The 23,903-nt window shown below is 50.5% G+C and overlaps 1 protein-coding gene across 4 annotated transcripts; it reads right to left on the minus strand.

Moving 5' to 3' along the window:
• Positions 1–395: 395 nt before the first annotated feature.
• DDI2 (DNA damage inducible 1 homolog 2) lies at positions 396–23,101 on the minus strand. 4 transcript variants are annotated; one of them, XM_053962863.1, is made up of 10 exons: positions 22,683–23,101; positions 18,074–18,203; positions 16,857–17,090; positions 14,849–14,975; positions 12,937–13,064; positions 12,278–12,406; positions 11,441–11,544; positions 10,851–11,040; positions 6,691–6,753; positions 6,512–6,597 (listed from the first exon to the last, which is right to left on the minus strand). In XM_053962863.1, exons 1-9 carry the CDS (start codon positions 22,818–22,820, stop codon positions 6,737–6,739), a joined length of 1,197 nt encoding a protein of 398 aa, XP_053818838.1. In that variant the 5' UTR covers positions 22,821–23,101; the 3' UTR covers positions 6,512–6,597; positions 6,691–6,736. The 4 variants fall into 4 exon arrangements, with proteins under 4 accessions (XP_053818835.1, XP_053818838.1, XP_053818837.1 ...); XM_053962862.1 differs by lacking the exons at positions 6,512–6,597; positions 6,691–6,753 and adding an exon at positions 8,500–8,704; XM_053962861.1 differs by lacking the exons at positions 6,512–6,597; positions 6,691–6,753 and adding an exon at positions 8,500–8,714.
• Positions 23,102–23,903: the final 802 nt, after the last annotated feature.

Here is a 23,903-nt window from a genome sequence, read left to right on the forward strand (position 1 = left end):
GTCCCAAGAAATTAGCTTCCAGCTCCAGAAAAATAAAACCATCTGCTAACTGAGCTGGAAATGAGGTATTCAGGTAGGAGACAAGGAGTGTCCCATTCACTTTCCCAGCACACAGTGCCATGGCCAAGTGCTACGCTTTATGTTTACTCTGATGCTTTTCCAAGTCCTCCACGAAGGACCCAACAGAAAAGAAAGGGAAAGGGAATACAGGAATTTCTCAAGTCTGTTCTCAGGCCCTCCCAACCTTAATAATTTTAGCCACAGATTTCTACTCATTCTGTTCAAAATGGCAGCATTTATGTTACAGAAAATCCATTGGCTTTGGGAAAAAAGGCAGTGAAGGATTTGAGTGCAGAGCTGCCAACCTCAGAAATACAGCTAAACCAACCAAGCAATATTATGATAAAGTGTTTATTCATTTTTTTTAAATATCAAATTTTTTTACACATAATTTGTTGATAAACAGTCCCCCAATATTAAAAAAAAAATCAAAAAATAATCAAGTGTGTATTACTTTGGGCAGAACCACATCCCATTGATGACACACCCACTCCTCTCTTCAGCCGCCTGCGAGGCCGCAGCATGTTCGGCCCACAAGAGTCAATGACACAAAACGCAACCAGCTTTAGGATTCCTGAGTATTGATTCCCTCAAGTTCCCTAAGTGAGTCTGTAAAACTCTGAAGCATCAGTCAAAGTGTGACCCAAACTGCTGCGCTTTGGATCACGGACTAAGCCTCGTCTACACAGTGCAGGAAGAAATCTCGAGCGCTTAGAGGGGAATGATGTACATGAAACTGACCTCGTTTCCCAAGCTGACTTCTGAGAGAGGCAGGCAGAAATACCTCTGGATTTCTCCTCTTTGAATTTCTGTTAGAGTTCTGGGGAGCCATTTGGCAGGAAGTCCAAGTCTGGTGAAGAAACCTCTAGGACCTGTTCCTCCTTTTGTTCGTCAATGGCATAGTTTTACAGAAAACTGATTTGAAGTTGAGCATTCAGCAAGTACACTTAAATATTGCTACTTTTGAGAAGAGGAGACAGCAAGAGGGAGACACACAAGAGGGAAACATGGAGGACATACAAGATTAACAGTCCTGGAGACTGAGCGTCTACATAGAAAGTTAAACATACACAGCAAGGAGGCAGAGATTATCACGCTAACAGCTTAGCTCAGCTCTGTCCTGCAGCAGGTAAACATGCCAGGGATAGTCAGCAGGAATATTTCCTCCTCTTATCAGAATTACCCATGCCCAGAAGCTTCCAGATGTTGGGATTCCACTAAGCATCACCTCTGTGTTCACCTGTGGCCTTGTGTACACAAACAAGCAGTCCCCAAGAGGCCAAGTGAATTCCTTCAGTATTTTTAAGGAAAAAAGTAAATCTCAGAAACCAGGACTGGCTCCAGGGCACACCCAGAAAGAAACTCTACAGACCCACATGGGTCCCCATAGGTGCTGGCAGCTTTACAAAGCAGCTTCCGAGCACTGCTTTACTCTCTAGAGCTGCACTGCCATGGTGAAATCCCTTTGTTAAGTGATGTGACATTGTTAGGACACTACAGCAGTGATTAATGAAGAGGGGGAAGAGAAAAATAACAAAGTGCCTGATTTTAGGCCAAAACACCTGGCTCCTTAAGAAACCTGAACAGCTGTTGGTAGTACCTCTATTCCCTGCTGTAGCCAATAAGCCACAGCACTCTGCCATCCCTCCTTTCCTATAAATACTCCCCTCTATGGGCCAGGTCAGCACAGGGACCAGCAAAGGAACTGCCAGAGGCTGAACAGAGGATGTGCGTGTGCATGCAGCAGAGAGGACACACACTGAAACAAAGACAACTTTTAGACAGCATTCGCTAAACACACATTCTGTTACATTTTATTTTGACCTTAAGTACTCACTACTGCCCCAATTTTATACTAGATCTTGCTCCTAAAAAAATTATTCACTAATTTAGCAGCACTTAACCATTCACTCAAAGCAAGGTTTGGAAATGAAGAGATTTAAATCACCAGGCTTGGACCTACTTGATAAAAGAGTTTTAGAAATATTTATCAGTTGGGGGTCAGGGTTTGTTTCTAGCAGTTTCAAGAGAGTTACCCATGGAATTCTAGCACTATGGATAAATGCTTCCATACAGCTTTGGCAGAAGGGCAGGATTCAAAACTTATATTTGACAAGGAATAAAAGTGAGCATTGAAGCAGATTGGCTGATGCTCTAAAGCTTTTATAGCATAAATTCTGTATGTGCAGCCTAAGTCAGCGTGGCCATGAGAGCAGAGCCTGTCACCAGCTTGGTGCAGAGCAGCACCACTTGGGCCAGCTGAGCAACGGCTTCTAAAACAGAGAGAGTGATACAAGGGCTAACACTGAGTAGCCAACACTGAGTAGCCAACATCTGCTGCTCCAAGCAGCTGGCAGTACATCCACCCACAGGCAAAGGGTGCAGGTTCAGCTCTCCTGCATCCAAGAGAGCCAACCTGGCCCTGGCTCCTGTGTTACTTTGCTCCCAGGGCCACCTCACCAAGCCCTGCAGTGTGAATCAGGAGCAGATTCAGCCGTCTGAAGTCACTCTGGATCTGGGAGCCTTACTGCTGGTGCTTCTGATGGTGAACCAGATGCAGACAGGAATGGGTCTGATGGATCCTATTTCCTAAGGCTTCTAGAAACCTGCTGACACTGTACTCCTGTACCAGCCCAAGCTTGCCCTTCACAGAGGGGCTTCTGCTGATTTGAGGTGCTCATTGCAAGAATATTAAACTAAACCTTCAGCAGGGGTAACTCTACCACCTGCCCAGTGAAGATGAGAAAGCTGCAGTCTGGCCTCAGTAACTCATTTTGAGCAGAGCCTCAAGTGGATCACTGGATGCTGCTCCAGACAGCCAAGCACTGCTTCCCACATGGAGCGCTGCCTGCTGCTGGCATCACAAGCAGAGGGATGTAAGCCAAACCTGTGTGGGAGCTCCAGGTCTGGGTGGTACCGTCCCAGCTCATGGAGAAGCTCCATTTGACAGCAGAATGCCTTGAAGCCCTTTATTACTCCAAAGGATCTCCTGGCTGCCCAAATGTCTGAGGCAAATCTGACACCAGCACTCAATGACAGCACAAACTCCTGTGAGGTGACAGATGAAACCAAATCGGTGCTGCTTTTAAATGCCACCTGCATCAAAACAGCCCAGCACACACACAGGAGACCTGCTAAAGCAACAGGGAACACAAACACCAGGACACAGGCCTGGGACAACCACAAGACCACATGGAAGCCATGAACAAAAATGTGTCTGGTGCTGCTGAGCCATCACTCCAGGTTTAGCTCAACGTGTCAAGTTCAAGACAAACACCTAACACAAAGCCACTTCTGAGATTTGCAAGTGGGACTGAATCAAAGCTCCTACTTAAAATTTCCTTTCCCTTCCCCAGCCCTGACAGAGTTTTGGGGCTTTGCAGAGCATCACAAAGGAGTTCTTCCCCCTCAAAAAAGCATCTGGAAAGGGCTTCCTACAGCACAGCCTCGGTGAGGCCTCACCGCTCAGGTGACTCACCAGAGGCATCCCAGAAGGCCACAGTGGTTGTAATGCAGAAGCCACATCAGTGCATTTGTTCCATGAACCCTGCTGGGGAGCCCTTGCTCTTGAAGAGGTGTAAGATCAGCACCCCCAGCCATGGCATTCACAGCCACGAGGCTGATCAACCCCAGACATCCAGACAAACCACAGCAAAGCAGATTCTTCCTTCTTCCAGTCACAGCCCTGCTTGGAGCCACTGAGATGAAGTTCATTCCTCCCCGGGCACAGGGAGATTTAGAGCCGTAACATACAGCTGGTTTGTTAAACAAATTCACCATTAAGGTTTAGCCTTAAACTGGTTGAGCTTGTTCTTTTTGCATGAGGAAAAACATGATGTGGGCAAGGCTAGAAAAAAATGTAAATACTCCTTTTCCCTCCCCCCTGTCCCTACAGTTAATACCAGCACATCTCCAAATAAGTTAAAACATATCTTATAAGTTTTGGTAGCACCAAATTCTATCCCTTCCCTTCTTCTATCCCCATGTTGTAAACTGGAACACACTGGCCCAAGAGCATCACAGAATATTTTGAGTTGGAAGGGACACACAAGAATCATTGAGTCCAACTCTAAATAAAAGCATAAAAGGGTTTGGCAAAAATAAGCATCAGTCTTCCCCATGCACACACGAAAACCCACGCTCCCAAAAAAACCCCTTGCTCCTCTGGCAAAAGCCTTACACATCCAGGAGCATCTACACACCTTTAGTAGCTGCCAGAATAATTTCAACAGCTGGATGTTGGGTTCCAAGCAGCTGCAACAAATCCAGAGTCCACACTGGACTCAGAGTGCACCTCCCCTCCTGTGCACGTGTGGCCAATTCCCATCACAAATTGCTTTGTGCCAGACAGGGCAGTGAGTGCAGTGGCTGCTGCTTTGTATTCGTAGCACTGGAGCTATTCTAAAATCATACATTTAAATAAAACTAGTAGTTTTAATCCAGTATGCATGATTAAAAGCTATCCTGTCCACACAATGCAAGGACATTTTCTTTCCTTTCAAAGCCCAAATCTAATGAGGGAAACAGAAGAGATGTGTTACTTTGGCTGCAAATAATTTAAAAAATCTGGCTCAACACTCTGCTTGTCCATTGTGGTGTGTAATTGAGATACTCCTGTAGAAGATCCCCCAGTCAGCTCCCTCTTCCACAGTTACGTGGGAACAACGATGCTCTTGGCTAGCAAAATGAGAAGAGCAAGATCTGCGTTTCCACCCGCTTGTTCCAAGGCCTGGAGAGCTTCCTGTGGGGTAAAACCAGCACCGAGGATCCGGTCGACATCAGCCACAGGGAAAGCAGGGGGTGGAGAAGCCCCTGTGGTCAGTCTGGTGTAGGCAGCTGGGGGGCTCAGCAGTGGTTCCTCACTCCCACCCAGCGGCCACGGACCTGCAGGAGCAGCACTGCCACTTCTCCCAGGTGCTCCCGTGAACAGGCGCCAAGTATCCCGTGGTGCTCCTTCACCCGAAGCAGGTGTGGAGGGAACAGGCGTGCTCTGCTCCAAAGCTGGACTAGGTGCACTTTGAGAACCTCCTGCCAAAACCTCCCTCTGCTCTGGGCTCTGCTGCTGGCCAGGGGTGGCTGCAGAACTCAGCACGACCACATCGCTCTTACCTGAACCCTTCTGCCTCTCTGAAGCGCCTCCCCCAAGCACAGGCTGCCCAGGAGCAGCAGGCCTGGTGCTTATGTGCTCTCTGCCAGAATCACAAGGCTGGCTCCCCTCTACCCCTCCACCCTCAGACCTCATCTCAGGGAAGGAACAGCTCTGTTCCTGGCTGGCTGGATCCGAGCCTTTCTGCCCACCTTCAGGAAGTCCTTTCTGCTGCACTGCTGGCTCTTTGTGAACCATTTCCAGCTGTGAGACTTCTTCTGAGGCAAGGATCTTGCATTCTCCTTTCCGACTGATAACCAAGAGTTTGTGAAGCTCTTTCAAGGCTGATGCTAGAGGGAAACATGGCTCTTCTGAAGGTCTTCCTGGATCTGTGTCCAGCTGTTGGGTACTGGAGGGGGAAGAGCTGTCTGCTGCCAAATTAGCCAACTCGTGATACTCTGCAGAAATTTCACTAGTGCTTTTAGACTGCAGGACATCACTGGTGGAAAGTGGATCACTCAAGGAGGACGGAGACTTCAGCAACTCCACCTCCATGGAGAAGGCCTCAGAGTTTGGGTTGGATATACGTCTGTTCTCAGTCTGCTGCTTCTGCTGCCTTGCTGAGCTCTGCACTTCAGCTGCAGCCTGCTCCTCTGCATCTATTTCCATGGAGGCTTCCATATGCACATGGCTACAGGAGACTGACAGCTGGATACTCCCTTTCACACAGGAAAGACCTGCTCTCTCCATTCCATCTCTCATTTCCATGGGAGGATTTTCTGGCTGTTTGGCTTCTGCCACAGCAGGTTTCTCAACCCCATCAACACAGCAAGGAGGTTCTGGGTCAGTTGTCTCAGTTTGCTCCTCAAGATGTTCCTTTTCTGGCTCTTTGCACGTCCAGTGGTCTTTGGGAAGCTCATGTTTTTGCTCCTGCTTTGAAGACAGACAGACATCTTTATCCTGCCTGTGCTTGGTAGCAATGTCATCCAAACAGACTTTTGTCACTTCCAGAGGATGTTCCTGACCATGATCTTGTCCTTTAGCATTACATTCCTTTAATATGTCAGCACTAAAAGTTTCTTTGAGTGTCTTCTGTGAAAGGCAAGCTGGATTGGAGCAGGTTCCATCTCCGGTGTGCGGAGAGGGGTCATTATTTGCCAAGGAAGAGCTATTGGAATGATGCTGTAATACCAGAGCATGTTCTTTTTCTGGGGTTATCTGGTGTTCAGGTGAAGACTCAGAAGTCTTGACGGCTCTAGGATCAGTGGGCTCTGCAAGGCTGGATTCGGATGAGCAAATTGAAGCAGGGGCAGAGACAGAACGATCAAGTAACTGATTTGTGGGATTACAGATCTTGGAATTTAGTCCTGAAGACTGGACTGGATTTTGAAACCCATCAGAAGCTGGTAATGAGGGCATTTCCAGTGAGGTAGTTTCTTTGTCACTATTCTCTATGGAAGACAGAAGGAAAGGAGCAGTCAGGACACAGCAGAAGCACCGTTCGCACCATGGCAGCACAAACTGGAATGGGTGGCTCTAAATACCTGGTCTGTGGCCCACTCCAGCTGCAGTAAACACACACTACATGCATCAAGGCTTCCGACGTTCTGTTTGGATTAGGAAACAAACACACCAAACTCGTGTTAGCATTCAGAGCACACACCATGCATGGTTACAGTCCTGCACAGCTCCCCTCCTGACTATCCGGCACTACAGCACGGAGGCTGCAGGACCTCCTGCCTTCCAGAAAGATTCTGCCTGGCAAATTTGGCACATCAAGGCAAGAATAACTCAGCCAGAGCACAATTTAAGGGCTGTTCTGTATTGTCTATGCCACAGAGAAACTTTACACAGTATAACATGTGTCTAGTGCCTTATTCGTCTATCCTCCCTTTGGCTGGAGATACTCAGGAGACACATTTCAGGAATATGGAGCTGAGATGGCAACATAGTTCTTGGGTTGTGGTCCCAGCTGTGCCATCAGACCCGAGAGAAGGTGTCCAAACACCAGCTGGCTGCAAAAGGGAAGTGTACAGACTGTAGGGGCAAAGAAATCCCCCAAAAGAGCTGCTGCCCAAGGCTGGGAAGAGCAAAGCAAACGAGAAGCACCCAAAAGTCAAGCCCAGCTTGCTCCTTCCTTATCCTCACAGAGAACAGATGAATTGCAGATCTCTATCAGAAGCACCAAACACTGGCTGTGGTTATCAGAGGAGATTAAGTGACCTTATCTTGCTGACAGTCTGATATCGCTGATGCATCAGCGCTCTAGCACTCGTTAAATCACTCACACGACCTTTGCAGGAGTGCCTGTCCTGACACCACAGCCCTGTCGGCCCAGGATCACACACCCAGGCTCTGTGCTCTGTGATTTGCTGCCCTTTCCCTTCCCAAACTCAGTGGTCTTAAACACACACCACTGGTTTTCCTGGAGTCTCTTTCTACAGGAGTACTGGGGCACAGCTTGCCATGCCTACACCTCCAGCCACCATTCCCTTTAAATTCCACAACGTGACAGAAACCTGCCTTTCTGTCCTCAGCCTTTTATTCTCTGTTCCTTTTATTCTGTTAACTAAACCCATTGCAGTATCTGCTGTGACACCACCTCCCTGCTCATCTTTCCCAAGGGTGACAAGAGCTTTGTGACAAGAGGATATGAATGAAAGCCAGAGGGATCCTTTCTGTTTCTATGTGGAATGATTACATTCATGCTCTCTGCTCCCAAACCAACCCTTCAGGGAGGAAGCAGAACTGTCTTTTGACCTGCTGGATCATTAATTAGGGTCTGATCAGACACAGCAGGGATTTGCATTTAGGTAGCAGCAGGAGCTGGTTTTCCGCCAAGCTCTCCTCAGTGTCATCCTTCTCCTGGGGTAGGCACAGGAGCTGAGTCCCAGCCCCACCAGCGATATTGATCCAGCTAAAACCAGGAACAAAGTCTTCCCCACAGAGTGCACCATCAGGGATGAATTCCTCTCTGTACCAGGAGCAGCCTGAGCTGTTTGTGGTGGCAGTGACTTGGATGGAGGCTGCTTGGATGAAACGGTGTGTGTGGGATGAACTGCCTGCCTACACTTCCTCCTCAGCAAAACAGCTCCAGTTTTGCTGCCAGGTTTGTAAATTTTCCATGATCACCGAGTTCCCCAGTGATGGGAAATTGGCACAAAAGAGCATCTAGCCTTCAGAGGTAAATAAGGATGTGGAGGTCCTGGATCTCAGTGAAGCCCACCAGCACTCCACCACCACCTCAGCTGCCTTCCATAGATGCTGAACCACCAGCAAAGCAGCTGACAGAAATCATGAGGCTCCCTAAAGTGGACTTCAGGGAATTAAATAAAGCTCAAGGATAATCCAGGTGCATTCAAAACAAGCACTTTAATAGCCTCCAGGTGCAGGCAGCCATTTGTGTTGTACCATATCCTGGAAGCCAGCAAAAATTCCTGCTCTTATAAAAGAACACATGTGTTGTGGGGAGCTGAGCTTCTTTGGAGCTGCATCACATCCTCTTTCTGTCCTTCTTCCGTTTTCTTTTTTTTCCTTTCTTGGTTTTCTTGGTACCATCTAGCAGCAACTCAAGTTTTGGAAGAGAGAAAGAAGTAATGTGCTGACATTTTAGGATACAGCCAACAAAAGCCTATGGGCCAGAGGTTAGTACTGTGTCTAGAACTGTCAGGACTGTCACAGTCAATCTGAACAAGAGCCACTTTAGTTCTGTGCCTCAGTGTTCTACGGGCATTAAGTGAACACACAAAATGGATTTCCCATTCCCATAAATCTTTCACATTCCTCTAGAGCTCAGCAGCAACGGAAAGTGTCTGAGTGCTGACTAGCCTGAACAAAGCCTCATGGTCTTTAGAACCATATGTGCTACATAAGCAGCTTGAATTTAAGTCATTTCAGGCACTTTTCTGTTTTAAAAACTGTCTAAAATGCTTTTTTTTGTAAAGACTTATAGTTTGGGCTGAGGTTTACTTGTTATTTAGTTCTCTTTCAACAGAGAACTAAATCAAACCAACCACAATACCTGCAAAGACTCATCCAAAGTGGAAATATATTCCAAAAGCTAACCCAGGCTCCACCAGGCTCCAGGTTTTCACGGGAAAAGAACTAATATTTACACCTGCCAGGCTGTGGGAACAGAAAGAGCCCAAGCTCCTGAGCCTGCCCTTCAGTGACATCAAAACCCAATCACAAGGTCAAACCCATGTTTGTGTTTCTCTCTACTGGCTGCAACTTCAGTTAATAAACATTCAAATTTGGCTATTTAAACTATTTCTTACTGATTCATTAAAGCCAGACCTTCCTTCTGAGATTTTTTACATTTCTGGAAAACTTATATTTTTAGGATATAAGAAAATTGGCCAAAGGGAGCAATAAGTGCAGTCCTGTGCTCCCCTTAATGTTATCAACTTCATTATTTGCATTATTTGTAACTAACTGCTTACTCTTTGGGTTGTCAAACAGTAACTGGGAGGTGTTAAAGAAAAATTTCAGTGCATTTCAACTATATATATATATATAGATATAGTTAAATAAATTTTAGTATCTAATAGATATATAAATAGACATTATATTATATGGTTAAATCTTTTTCTTTTCTCATTTCAATTTTAAATATAGGCATGCTAGAGTCTTCAAAAATTAGCAAGAAAAATGTTGAAATCAACTCGATCAGCTTAAACCTGACCCAGCAAAGAGTTCTACATGTGTGTAGGAAGCAGAATTTACTGCATTCTTTCAGAGGAAAAATGAGCAGTAAAACTCAAAGGTCTCTAGAGAACTTTTGGATATAAAATGTTATCTTTTAAAAGTTTTGGAAAAGGCTTAAGGAATACAGCCTGAGGTACTGACAGCTTCTCTTGAACAGCAGGAAAAAAATAATGAATTTCCCCTTCAGCTAAAAGCTGAATTAAGGAAGGAGTTGAACAGAAAATTTGAGTTTCAGACTGGTTTTGGCTCATAGTTCAGCTTTCAGCTGTTTTGGCTGAAAATTAAATTTGCTAAATTTTGCAGCCACCAAAACTCCATGCGGCCATCACATTTGTGCAGTGTTTGGATTCCAGGGACACTGGGAACAAAACTGCAGGAGGGTGAAAGTTCTCTTTGCAGGTCATGTTTAAGGCTGAGGACGTGAATTTAGCTTTTGAACCTTAGAGCAAACTGCAAGGAGGCAATTCCCCCTCCAAGGGCATGAGCACCATTCCAGGGAAAAACGCTGAAATAGTGCGAATTCTAAAAATTGTCATGAACTTTTGTCACTGCTACAGCTGCTCTATTTTTATGTCGTGCAGCCAATAAGAGCAGGGTTTTGGGAGCCTCCCCAAAGCTGTGCTCACACGAGGCTGCAGCAGCAGTACAGCTGAGCCATGTCCCTGCCGGGCACTACAACGTGATCCTGGCCACAGACAACCATTAACCCCCACACCTTGAAAGCCAGGAAACCAGAGCGGGTGGGAAGCTGCAGGGAGAGCACCAAATAAACAGCTAACAGCTCCGAGTGCCTTTGTGCAGGTTTTGCAGCCCAGGAAGGAAGAGAGAAGTGCACTCAGAGGCCACAAGCAAGAATAAAACCCCTTCTCTCCACCATTAACTGGCTGGTGCTGCTCCCAGGAGCTGGAAGGGGAATTGCTCACAGACATCCTGACATGCAGCAAAAAAAAAAAAAAAAAAGCACATATTCCTATTTCAAGTGGGCTCCTGCTGGTACCTGCTTCCTCTACGGATTTCTGTATTGCCTCTGCGAGCTCCTGGTCGGCGATGTCCTCGGGCCGCACGTCGTCGCGGCCCGCGCCGTACGCCAGCCGCGCGCACTCGGGCAGCTCGCCCTCAGGCAGGAACGAGGTCTGCGAGCCCGTGGTGCCGATCACCAGCACGTTCTTCTTGAGATCAATGGAGCACTGCAAAAGAGCATCCACACGTCAGGGGCCTGTGGAGAGCCAGGCGGCTCCCAGGGAAAAAGGGAGACACGAGGTCAGGCAACCCGCCTCCAACAGAACGGCTCACAGCAGGTAAGGGTGGGCCAGGAGAATCTGCTCTAACCAAAGGGCCCTGTCTGACTCCATTTGTAATAAATCATTCCATTGGAAAGCTCTGAACATCTCTGATGAGAGCAAAAAGCTCCAGGCAGCAGCCAGACACCCTAGAGCTGTCCATGATGGATGTGCTTCCAGGCTGGAAGATAATCCACCATCACCTGTCCCCAGGAAAATCCTATGAATTCACAGGCCAGGCATTTATGTTCCACTTCTCACTAAACCTACAGGATCCAGGTAACTGTTTCAAAAGAGGTTTTGATACCTGATGCCTCTTAAGCATATCCAGTCCTAGGAGCATGTCCATGGGCTGCTCTTCAAGGATTGAGAAGGAGCACGCCAGGAAATCCCCTTCAATCTGCACCTGAGCTGAAACACAAGGCAGAGAAGTTCCTACTACAGCACAAAATATCTGCTTTCTGCTCTTCCACCTGGGAAGGGAAAGGTCTGGGAGAATCTGAAACCAGCACTCTGATGCACTGTTTTGGTGACAGAAAGTCTGGCCCTGTGCAAGCCCCAGGACTGCCAGGCCTGCCATGGTCCCAGAGTAATTATTTTAAAAGCTGATGTGCCTGAGAACCTCCAGTCCTGCTTCTCTGGCCCTCCAAGCTTGAGGAGCTGCAAACAGTTTATTAGAGCACAAGTCTAAGCAGCAGCAACAGCAAACAGAATTGATTTTTCAGTAATAAGGGCAGTGTCCTCCATCCACAAAAGCTGCAAAAGAGCACAGAGAGGCTTCTCTTTCCAAAGGAACAGCAAACACTGCACTGTGCAGGAACCCTTCCTGAGTAGCTCACCCTGCCCAGCAGTCCCACCCAAAACAGGGAAGGTCGTGGTGTTTCATGTTCACCTCGGGTTTTGCCCCCAGAGAACATGTCCTCTACCTGGGCAGGAGCTGGGACTCCCTCACCCCAAAGTGTTACAGCATTAAATGAGACAGAAAACAGAGTTCAGTGCCCAAGACAAACAAACATACTGCAGATGCACTTTGATTTTACTCTGCAGGAGCTCCTAGCAGTTACAGCACCAATCCTCAGTGCCAAGATTGCAGGAAATGCAGTCAAACCCCTGCTAAAGCTGCTCCAAAAATGCCAGTACTTACCTAAGTGCACTCTGCCAATGATTTTCTGTGTCCCAACACCCTTAGCAATGCCAGCCCACCGCCGATCCACCAGCCTCATGATGTTGCACCTTTCAGCACAGGCTTGGCTCATGATGGTCATCTGGGCACCTACCAGCAACAGAACTCGTGTTAAATCCTGATGGCTCAGCACAGACTTTTATTTTTTCCTGGAAGAGCTTAAGATATGACACTCAGTGGCTGGGAAGCCAACCCACCTACCCCAGGGCATAAAGGCTTCCTGTGAATCCCATTGTGCTGACCTGGCTGCCCACACACAGGTCAGCACTGACCATTCCATAGGCATGGAACAACCCCAAGAATTTTCCCTTGCAGGATGTGGATGGGAACCACCACATTAAAGGCATGTGAAATCCCCCTGTCTGTAAAATGAGATAAGACACATGCACATGGCAGCGACCTTCCAGGCACAGAAGTCCCAGAAACTCTCCTAGGAGCCCTAATCCAGGGTGTTCCGGCACTGCTTCTCCCAACAATCTGCTCTGTTCACCCAGGCTGTGCTCAAGGTTCAGTAAAGTGCTCCAAAATCTTGTCATGCAGTGCTTTATTGTAGGATATTTTGGGAAAACTACTGGAATGTTTACTGTTGCCCTCAGTGATGGAGAGTGTGGAGAAAGCACCTGAGTCCACAAAGGCTTTCACGGGGTGTCCATTGACTTTGCAGTTGATGTAGAGCATCACCACCTGCCCAAAGCTCTCAGGTGCCTCTTCCATCGCTATCGTCATGTTCTCTTCAATGTTTTGTTGCCTAAATTTTGTGGAGAAGAGAGAGAAAGACCAAAATTTCTGTCACCCAGACCTTGTAACATCCCTCTGATTCACAGACAGACCTGGAAATCCCACCTACTGCTGCTCACCTTACAAACACACATTTAAACCACAGCAAAGCCTGCTTCCTTAGTGAAACACAGACCTGGGAGCCGAAGATTGCTAGGAATGATCTCAGCTGAGTCCAGAGACATGGAGTGACTCCCCAGCAGCCACTGCCCCTTTCAACCCCCTGCCTAACTCACACCTCAGCTCCTGACAGCCTTGTGCTGCCAACAGGAACCTGACATCCATGTTAACCTGGAGAACTCGGAGCAAAAAACCTGTGGATTCATTAGTCATGCTGAGGGTACACGGAGGTGTTGCCAATAGCTACATCACTGGAATCCCACACAGCAGCTGAACATTAAAATCCTCAGGTTTCCGTGGTATCTTTCCTTTTCCAGGCATAGGAAAGGAGGGAGGTGAGCAAAATAGCAGAAAGAACATCACCATGAGCACCAGCCCTTGGTGCAAATTCAAGCCGACAGAAAAAAAGCTCTTCAAGAAATCCCTCACAGCCCCAGGATAATCTTGGAAGTGATGAGCATCTGTAGTGACTGCATCCAAAACAGCTTCATCTCCCAAAAACAGGTAAAAAGGCTTCAATTGTGATGCAATTTCATTTTTCGCTGAGTGGGGTGTGAAATCTGGGGACGGCTCAGCCCAAACAGCTGCAGAACCTTGGGCACATCCCCTTTATCTGTCCCTCATCTAAGGAAGAAGAGAAACGTTCCTGTGCCTCTGAGCAATGTTTCACTACATACAAATGTCTATTTTCTGCATTGCTGAGTGTTTATCTGGCACCAACACCTTGTCAGTTGTAATGTGAGAGCACTCCTATCACCAGTGAATTCTGGTTCTGACCAACAATGGGTCTGTATCAGACAGACACTGTTATCAGGGGAAAACCACCAGCCATGAATTGACTCCAGGATTTACCACTCAGCTGAAGAAATCAAGCCTCAGCCCAACACAATTACATCTGGAAGGCAGCAAGAGGGAGCGAGCTGATGAGCAGGATGCATTTCTGCAGAAATTCTCATCAGTGAATTAGCCAGACACAGAACAATTAGCAGGATGCAAAACCAAATCTCAAGGGCAGCTGGGAGGAACAACACCGTGTTGCTGTGCAGAGCTCAGCTGGGAGACAGCACCAGCCCAGCTCTTGGGTTCTAAACGCGCCAGGCACCGGCCTCGAGAGGAGATGTGCTTTCCACAAGTGCTCCAGTCTCAAGAGTGGCAGCTCCAAGACATCACATGCACAGACAAGTGCTGTCACCTTGTATCACACAGTCCCAGAACTGTTTGGGTTGGGAGACACCTTAAAGCCCACCCAGTGCCACCCCCTGCCAGGGGCAGGGACATCTTCTACTATCCCAGGCTGCTCCAAGTCCTGTCCAACCCTGAACACTTCCAGGGATGGGGCAGCCACAGCTTCTCTGGGCAAGCTGTGCCAGGGCCTTGCACCCTCACAGGGAACAACACTCTGTGATCTCAGCAGGACAAAACTCAAGGATGGGGTCCACCTCCATGTTCCCAAATCCCAACCTTCCCACATGCAAAGGTAGCCCAGATCATTGCCCTGCAAACACTCCTTGATACAAGGAATGTGTTTAAATTCTGCCTTCTCTGAGGAAAAAACACCATGGATGGAAGCACAGAGGAGTTTTTTTTTCTCCCCAGAGAGGACCCCAACATCTACAAGCCACTTTGGTTTGTTACCTTATGTCTTCTTCTATCTTGGCCTGTGCCTCGAGATCAAAGGGGTCAGCGGAATAGAGCCGGATCCTCTCCTGCTCACGCCGGGCTCGGTCCTGCTGTTGCTCCAGCAACACCCTGGTGAATTTCTCTGTGGGAACAAGGAGATAAAGAAATGCTTCTTACTGGAAATTACTCTTGCAAATCAAATTCTGGCACAGCAAATGCTTCTTTTGATGCCAGCTGAGGAATAGACTCAGCAGCACACAGAAAAAAGATTCCTCTGAGGGCAGCGTGAATGGACCTCAGAGGATCAGTGGCAAACCTGGGAACCTGCTGAGATGAAAAGCAACTGGACAGAGCTGGCTCTCCTCATGATCCTACCCAAACACTGCACAATCAAACTCGATTTCCTGGCACATACATTTTTATAGGGAAAAAAAAATTTAAAAAACACACAAAGGTTAATGACAAAACTTCTCTCAAACCCAAGGAACACGGCAAAATCAGAGATTATAATCCCTAAAGCTGAATGCCTACCACTGGAACCAGGGGGTGTTAGCCAGATCTAAATGCACATTTTAAGACCATAGTTTTTAGATTCCTACTTTCCAGATGGCCTCTGGCCATATTTTACTACTTGAATGGGATCACGTACGTCCCCAAAAGGACTTGGCAGTCTGTGCAGGTCTGCACAGAGGGAAGGTTTGGGTTTGCTTCCAGAGATGCCGTTCCCAGGAAGCAGCTCTGGCTCAAAGGCTGTTAGGTGCTCAGGGAGGCATTGGGTATATTTGACTGTTGGATTTTTGAAATCAGGCTTCTGTACAGCAGGTGCCTTCATCCAGCACAGCCACAGGGCACGGATCTATGCAGATATTTGAGAATCCAAGCTGGAGCTGAGCTGGATCTGTGCCCAAACACTGCCAGCAGCAGCAGTGCAGCATGGCAAGGGAAAACCAGCCCTAACCACTTCCTCCTGACAGCCCAATGCGGCAATTTGGGACTGAAAATGCACATCTGGGTCAAAGCTTGATGTGCACAGACCAGGCAGAGCAGCAGAGGAGCCAGTTCTGGGTATCTTGGGCTTAACCTCTGGTTTCCTGTGCCAAGAACAGCACCCCTGCTTAAGGTGATGGGAAAAACTCCCAGCAAGATGTGTGAAAAAGCCTGAGAGTGCAAAGAAAGCTTCAGCATTGGATATGAACTAAAGGCAGAGTTAAAAACAGAACAAGCTGACAATGTCCATGGAAGTTCCTCTCTGGTTTCCTCTAACAGAGAGAAATCACTCAGATGTAACCCTGAGAGTGGATAAAATCTCCTGCTAGAAGCTCCTTCTCTTCATTTATTTCTCCACACTCAACTAACTATTTCCCATCTACTGCAACCCAAAACTCCTCTCTTTTCACACCTAAAGGACACCAGAGTTCAAATCTTTCACCACAGGAAGAAAAAGGGACCAACATCAGCTGCAGAGGAAGGTTTCAGCTGAAGGATAATGTTTCAACTGTGCTCAAAACACACAGACACTTCCAAGATTAACAGAAACGTACACCTTTATGACTATTTCTATTGAGAAAGTTCCTAAAAGACACCATTTTCTTGTTCTTTTTCCTCTCCCTTTCTGCAGTTCACTTCCACAGCACAAGATCACTATGGACAGAGCTGGGTTTGGAGTGTGCTGCTCTCTGCTCAGAGTCCCAGCAGCATATGGGATGCAGCTAACACACCACCTTTATTGGAAAATGTGCAGTAAGGAGTGTCTTAGTGTAAAAATCAGGAGCCAAGTCACTTGTGTTCATAGACATCCAAATTATCTGTGCCTCTGATATTTCTGAGTAGGAGGTATTAAAAAGGATATTAAAGATGCCAAGCAGGAGAAATACACCCAGAAATGGAGGAACTCTGCCTTGAATGCTCCCAACTGGCACCTTTTATCTGCACCATCAAGGAACGTGCAGCACATCCCAGCTCATTAAACACCCGGGGCTGCCCCTGAAGCAGCTGACCCTGCCCAGCCCCAAGCCCAGCTCACCAAGGTCCCCGCTCAGCAAGGCCTCGGCCAGGGGCGGGTTGCGCTCCTTGAGCAGGGACAGCTCGTGGGGGTTGGCCAGCAGCATCTCCCGCAGCAGCGCCGGGTTGTCCAGGCCCTGAGGGAACGAGGGCGCGTCCGGGGGCGACGGGCGCGGCCGCTGCGCCGGGGCCGGCGGCTGCTGCTGCGTGGATGTCCCGGGCACGGCGATGCTGCTGAAATCGATCCTGGGCAGGCCTGAAAGGAAGAGCACAGGTGTCGGTGCTTCATGGTTGCATTTCTGCTGGGAAAACCAAGGGAAGGATGAGCTGCCCTCAATGCTGCGTGAGAGCAGATTCCGTGATGGAAGCGCAGCCACGTCCCCGGGTTACTGGGTTAGCAACGCTGGCGCATTTATGTAACTGGTCTCGTCTGTCTGCCCCATTTCTAATCCCCTGAAATGCACTTGCTGACTAGCTGTTCCCAGCTTCACAAACACGAATCCCTCATAGAGGAACTACAGGGCTAAACCCAGTGGCTCTGAGGCTCTTCAGAGTCTCTTGGGTTAAAAAAAAGCAGGGAAAAAAAAAAAAAGAAGTAATATTCCTGCAGACCTGCATTGCAGGTACCCATCCTCCAGCTGAGGCAGGACAAGGACCTCAGCAATGCTCCCACGCCCTTCTCAGCCTGTGGCACCTTTTCTAGGGATATTTTATGTCTGGGATTTGCTAGGAGTGGCTGTGGAAGGCAGGACAGAAGCGCAGGGCTCCACTCAGGCATTCCCAGAGGAGGCTTTGGCATGCACACATGATTAAGCCACTGAGTTTGGCAAGATGTGGCTTCTCAGGGAATCTGCCACAAGACAGGTTCAGGACACACGTCCATAGAGGCTGTTCCTGGGTCTGAGCCATGCACGCCTGTGCCATCACATCCAGCAGGAAGGGAAGCGGTGGTTGTAGGGAAACTCGCACACCTTTACCAAGCCTGTTCTGAACCAGTCACCTCCTCACTGCCTCCACACTTCCCCAAAGGAACAGTAAAATGGTATTGGCTTCCTCAGAATAAAACACTGAATCAGAAGCCCTCTGGGTCATTTACAAGCCCCCCTGACTCACCCCAGCCACCTTCCCCCCCTCAGCACTTTGTGCAGAAGGTGCTAAAGGACACTGACAGAGCTGGTGTTGGGTAAGTGTTGATGAATCTCTGCAGGCTCAGGCAGAGCTGGCTGGAGCCTTTCTCACCTGGGAAGCGCATGGAAGGCCGTGGCTCCACCGTCTCCTTCTGGCGCAGGATCACCACGTCCCCGTCCTTCAAGCCATAGGAGGCCAAGGACCTGTTGTTGTCGGTCAGCGGCCGCTCCGCATAAACGATCTGTGCCAGGAGAGCCACCAGCACCAACAAGCAGAGAAAAAGTTAAAACAAAAAGCAAGATGTTATTTTGTTATAGGAGAAGAATAAAACCATTCCAATAAATCCCGTGGACCCATCTCAAGCTTCAGAAGGAAAGGTGTGATGTCCTCATAGGCCTGGCCTCAGGCATGGCAGGGCCTCAACATGATCCTGGTTGGACAACATGGGGTTGGTCTTGCTGAAATCCAGCTGTGGTTTGACAGCTGGCACCACGGAGAAGGGCCGGTCTCCCCTGATCAGAGGCCAAGATCATTAGAGGGAAGCAAGTCTTGACCAGGACTGTCTGTCCACATTCCCAAACTCCACGATTACACAAGCCATGGGCGTTTTCTGCAGCATTCTCTGCCCCAAGTCAGCACCCACTGACCCTGGACTACTGCAGACGTGCCAGCAGCGCTGATCCAGGGATGAGCCAGCCCAACATCCATCATTCTGCCTCTTGTCACAACACAGCTCCCCAGAATAACCAGTTTTACAGGGACCTCAATCATTAGCTCAGTGCTTTCCAGTTCACTCCAGTGATGCAACCCTCCAGACCCAGAGCACCCAAAGGCTCTGCTCCCAAGACTGCCATCAGTCCATGCAGGGAATTAACTTCTTATGACTACAAAACACAAAGTCATATCCATTTCTATTTTGATAACCTGGTTTAACACAGGGTCCACAGACTAAACATAAAAACACTGAGATAAAGGTGAATAATCCCCACAGAACAGTTCCATGAACATCAGACCTGTAATACCTACAGAGGTCTTAAGTTGTGGGAAAGCCCAAAATGTAAAAAAAAGCTGGAAGAGAAGTTCCCAGAAATGGCATCTGGCAACACAAAGGTTTCTGTGCCGTCACTGGAGCACAGCGAGACCAGGAAGATCAGCCCAGCCACCTCCTGCCCTGGCAGCAGCCCAGAGTATGGAGAACTTGGCCTAAACCCCTCAGGCACACTATCAAATTTCACAAATACCACCTTGTTTAGTCAAACCTTGTCTCTTTGGGGCTGGAAAAGGCCAGTTCAGCAACAACATGTTTGCCACAGGTCAGGGCTGGCTGAGCCACGTGGGAGGAGCTTTCGCAGTCCTGGCGTGGATGGGCTGCGGCTCTGCCTGATGCTATCACAGGGAGCAGATCCAAGGAGGTGCCAAAAAATCAATCACTACCTGTCTTAAGGTCTGGCTGGCACTACAGACTTTCACTGCTTCACTCCAGCAACTCCAACATCTTACACAGACTCTCCCTGCGGCACTCAGCAGTGGAGACCCATCGTCAGCAGCAGTGCAAGGCAAGACAAGGCAGGAGGAACACAAACGACCAGAACCTCTGGGGCAGCAAGCAGAGAATTGGGGAAACGCGCGCGATGGAACCGGGCACGAGCTTCCTGCCTCCTCCCCACTGCAGGAGTGTGCAGCCTCAGCGCTGCCTCACACCCCGGGGCCCTCCCAGGGCCCATGGGCAGCGATTTGAAAGTGAGTGGCCTCCACCCCACCCGGCACCACCAAGGTCAGCTGGTGCTGGCAGAGCCCGGCACAGCCTCTCACGTTACCGGCCTGAGTCGGTGCCACCGCAGCAACAGCCAGCGAGTCATAAATCCCAGCTGCACACCCAAATCTGAAATGGCACATTCCCTGCACAGACACTCTGGAAGAGACAAGTTAATCAGTTTAAGTGAGGCTTTACCTCCGTCATCTTGCTGGGATTGGATTTATGAGCGTTCGGCCTTACATCCCAGACAATGAATTAAGCGCCTGGCACTCGCCACATCCATTAGCAGCACAGATTAATCCACTCCTGACCCATTCTGCCCCAATCTCAAAACAAACTGATTGGATTTTGCTGCCTTTTGATTGTCTGGTTGGTGGCGGTTCTGCCGGCTGGCAGGCACCAGACACGGGCTCTTCTGGAGGTGACTCAGACAGGGATGCAGGCACCAATGGATTCATTGTGCACAATGCCAGCGTGTAGAACCTTCCTGTGGAGCAGGGAACCCCAGCCAGGAGTGCTGGATACCACCTGCAGCCATCAGTCAAGCCAACTCCTGGGCCCATCAAATATTCCTGAGCATGGCACAGATGGAGGGCACGCAGAGAAAATAAATGAAAGGAAGGAATGGAGAGCGTAGCTCTGCTGAGAGCCTCCTGTCCCCTCTCCCAGAAAGCCAAGGCCTTGGTGTGTGGAGGAGACTGGAAAGTCAGATTATTTCCCCTCGCCTCGCCCAGCTCCTCTTATCACCACAGCCACCAGCAGCTGCCTCTGTTATCTCAGACCTGTGCCCACAGCACCCCTTGGACACCTCACAGCTCCCTGCCCCACCCCAAACTGCAGCACCCAGAATTCACTGCCCAAACCAGCAGAAAACAAGGCTGGGATTAACCCTCCTCCACATACTGAGTGGTTTACTCCACTCTGCATGACCCTTACAATGAAATTCATCCTCTCTAGTGCCAACACAGCACCTTCAATGCAACATTCACCTTGGCTGAGGAAAAAGGGCAGAAAGCAGCCACGTTTGGTAAATGTAAAACTGCCTATTTGTGATTTAACAATGCAAAATCCTTCCACACAAGAAGCTGCTTCTCTGCTAACTTGTATCTTTATAACTTTCATACAGAAAGTTGAGGCTGGAAAAAAATCAATGAGGCTGGAAAAGCCCTCCAAGATCATCAGGTGCAATCCCCACCTTGTCCCCAGCCCAGAGCACTGAGTGCCACGTCCAGCCCTTCCTTAGACACCTCCAGGGATGGGCACTCCAAACCTTCCTGGGCAGCCCCTGCCAAGGCCTGAGCACCCTTTTCCCATGAAGGAATTCCTCCGATGTCCAACCCGTTCTCCCCACTGAAGGTCCTCAAAACACCTCACAAACACCAGGCAGGAAGAGAGAGGAGTGATAAAAAACAGCCTGGCAAGCACGGCACGACGCGGCACAGGATGATGCACGGGTGGCAGATGGATGAGCAGAAGGAAGGCAGAGGTGGCTACAAAAGCGCAGCGCTGCTCCCCTCGCCCGGGGCTGGCAGCACCCAAACCCCACACAGGTCAGCTGGGCTGGAAAAACTCAAACAAGGGAGCTCCTGACAAAAAATACACGGAGAAGTGACCCCTCGTTACCCTGGACCAGACCCGGAGCTGCAGGTCACCCTAAGACAAAGGACAAAGGTGACAGTGAGGAGTTTATGCTCCAGTTCAGGCCTGGAGATGTCAAAGCCACTGCAGAGCCCCCTATGCAGGGGCTGTCCCCAGGCCTGGGAGCTCACTGAGGGCTGTGACAGCCACAGGAGGGTTGCTGAGAACCTTTGTGTGAGGTGGGTTCTCCCTTTCCACCTGCCCAAAATCAAGAGGTTTTTTCCTAAAAGAGAATCCACCCTACCTGGATTTCCTGCCCCTGCTCTGAGACTGTTTCTGTGTCATCACCAACCTCCCATTCCAGAAAACAAGGCTCTCCCAAGACAGAGGGAAAGCCAAACGTCAGGAACCTGCTGGGCGAGGGACACCACAGCCCCAGGGCTGCCACTGCACCAGCTCTTCCAGCGCTGACTAATCTTGGCTTGGCTGGAAAAACACTTTGTTAATTTAGACTGGGAAAAGGCTCGGGAAGCAAAAGCCACCAACTCCACAAACTCTGCCAGGCACGGCCGGCGCCGAGGAAAGGAGCCGACACCGCCCTGCCCAGGACAAACGGGGAGGAACGGCCAAACACGCGGGACTGAACCCAAAACATGAGCAAAGCCCAGACAGATGGCCCAGAGCCGCCCCCACACGCAGCCTCCCCCATGTTTTGGCACACGAAGCCCTGAATCCGGGCTGGAGGGGGATATTTGCTGGGAAAACCACACGGATGTGCCTGTTCGGTCCCCACACCTGTGTGAAAAAAAGGGAGGAAAAGACTCAATGTGCCCTTTCCGCCCCAGACTGGGCAAGGGTTTGATGGGGTAAATAAACACCTCCCCGAACATTTCAGCCCCGTTTCCCGGGGTTTGAGGATACCACGGGCCCCCACCTTCCCCTCGCTCCAATTCCTGCCCCGTTTAAGCATCAAATTCCTCCGAAACCTCAACATAAAACAAACCAAAACAAACCCACATTTTCTCCCTTTCAGCTGCGCGGCGGGCGCGGACCGAGCCTTTCCCAGAGGGACCGCAAGTCACCGGGGACTCGGAGCCCTCTCCCGAGCGGATTGTGAGTGAAAAGCGAGGTGTTCCTCCCCAAACCCCAAAGGTCCGCGAGGGGAGGGACCGGGAGGGACCCACCGCCCCAAACAACCCCAAACTCCGGATGGCCGGGGCGGATCCCGGGACCCGGCCCCGGGGGCGTGGGGGCCACGGCCGCTCCCAGCCCGGGAGACCCCGACCCTGCGGGAGAAGGGGCCACGGCCGCTCCCAGCCCGGGGGACTCGGCCCGGGGGCACCGGCCGGGCCCTCCCCGGCGCTCGGGGCGGGGGCAGGCCCTGACCTGGCTCTCGGCCGCCGGGATGCCGGACTCCAGCTCGCAAAGGGCGCGGAAGTTCTGCAGCTCGAAGTCGGCGTCCACCTGCAGGTTGAAGGTGATCTCGGAGCGGTCGCGGCGCAGGCAGAACACGGTGAGCAGCATGGCCGCCCCCGCCCGGACCCGCACCCGCCGCCGCCACCGCCGTCAAGCGCCGCCGTCGCAAAGCGCCCGCCCCGCCGGTCAGGCGCCCACGTCAATCGGAGCCGCCCGGCCAATCAGAGAGCGCCGAGCGGGAGGCCCCGCCCCATCCCCGCGCCGGCACGTGGGCGGGGCCGGAGGGGCCTGGGTGTCACCGCGGGGTCCCCGCGTCCCCGGGGCTCCCCTGGTGTCCCCGGGGTTCCCCTGGTGTCCCCGCGTCCCCGGGGCTCCCCTGGTGTCCCCGGGGTTCCCCTGGTGTCCCCGCGTCCCCGGGGCTCCCCTGGTGTCCCCGGGGTTCCCCTGGTGTCCCCGCGTCCCCGGGGCTCCCCTGGTGTCCCCGGGGCTCCCCTGGGGTCCCCGCGTCCCCTCTGGGGTCCCTGTGCCGCCAAGGGATCCCTGTGTCCCTGGGCGTCACGGGTCACCGGCGGTCCCGGTGTCCCCAGATGTCCTCCGGCCGTTCCTGTCTCCCCAGGGATCCCTGTGCCCCTGGCGGTCCCTGTTGTCCCTCGGTGACCCCCGGGGATGTGCCCCGCCCTGGGTGTGCCTGTGCCCTTGGCGGTCCCTGTATCCCAAGGATCCCCATGGGTCCCTGTGCCCCACCCGCTGCCCCCCAAGGCCCTATCACCACCTCCATCCTTTCATTCACGCGTTCCTCGGACCCCGTCACTCCCACTGTCATTTCTCCACCTTCCATCCCAAAACAGCCCAGGTGCACCCCAAGAGCCACTCACTCCACCTCACACCTCTGCCCCCCCTTCATCTCCTCCACTCCAATTTTCTCGGGATCACATCTTCCAGCTGTTTTTTCCCCCCTAGACCCCTCAGTGTGCATTTGGGTGTGATCCCTGGCCCTTGCTGAGCCTTTGGTGTGCCACTCAACTCAAGTGTTTGCATTATGGGGTGCAGAGGGGGTTTTGACATGCCCTGTCCTGCTCCAAGTGCCTTTGGTGACACCCCAGACCCTTTGTTGTGCTTTTTGTGGTGTCCCCTGTGTGCCCCAGACTCCCCCTTTTGCCTCTCAGCACTCTCTGGCCTCAGCACCACCCA

The sequence above is a fragment of the Vidua chalybeata genome, chromosome 22 (assembly GCF_026979565.1).
Source record: "Vidua chalybeata isolate OUT-0048 chromosome 22, bVidCha1 merged haplotype, whole genome shotgun sequence".
Lineage (NCBI taxonomy): Eukaryota > Metazoa > Chordata > Aves > Passeriformes > Viduidae > Vidua > Vidua chalybeata.

Coding starts and splice junctions, on each gene's coding strand:
- DDI2 (XM_053962860.1), bottom strand. CDS start 6,565: ATGCCCTCATTACCAGCTTCTGATGGGTTTCAAAATCCAGTCCAGTCT.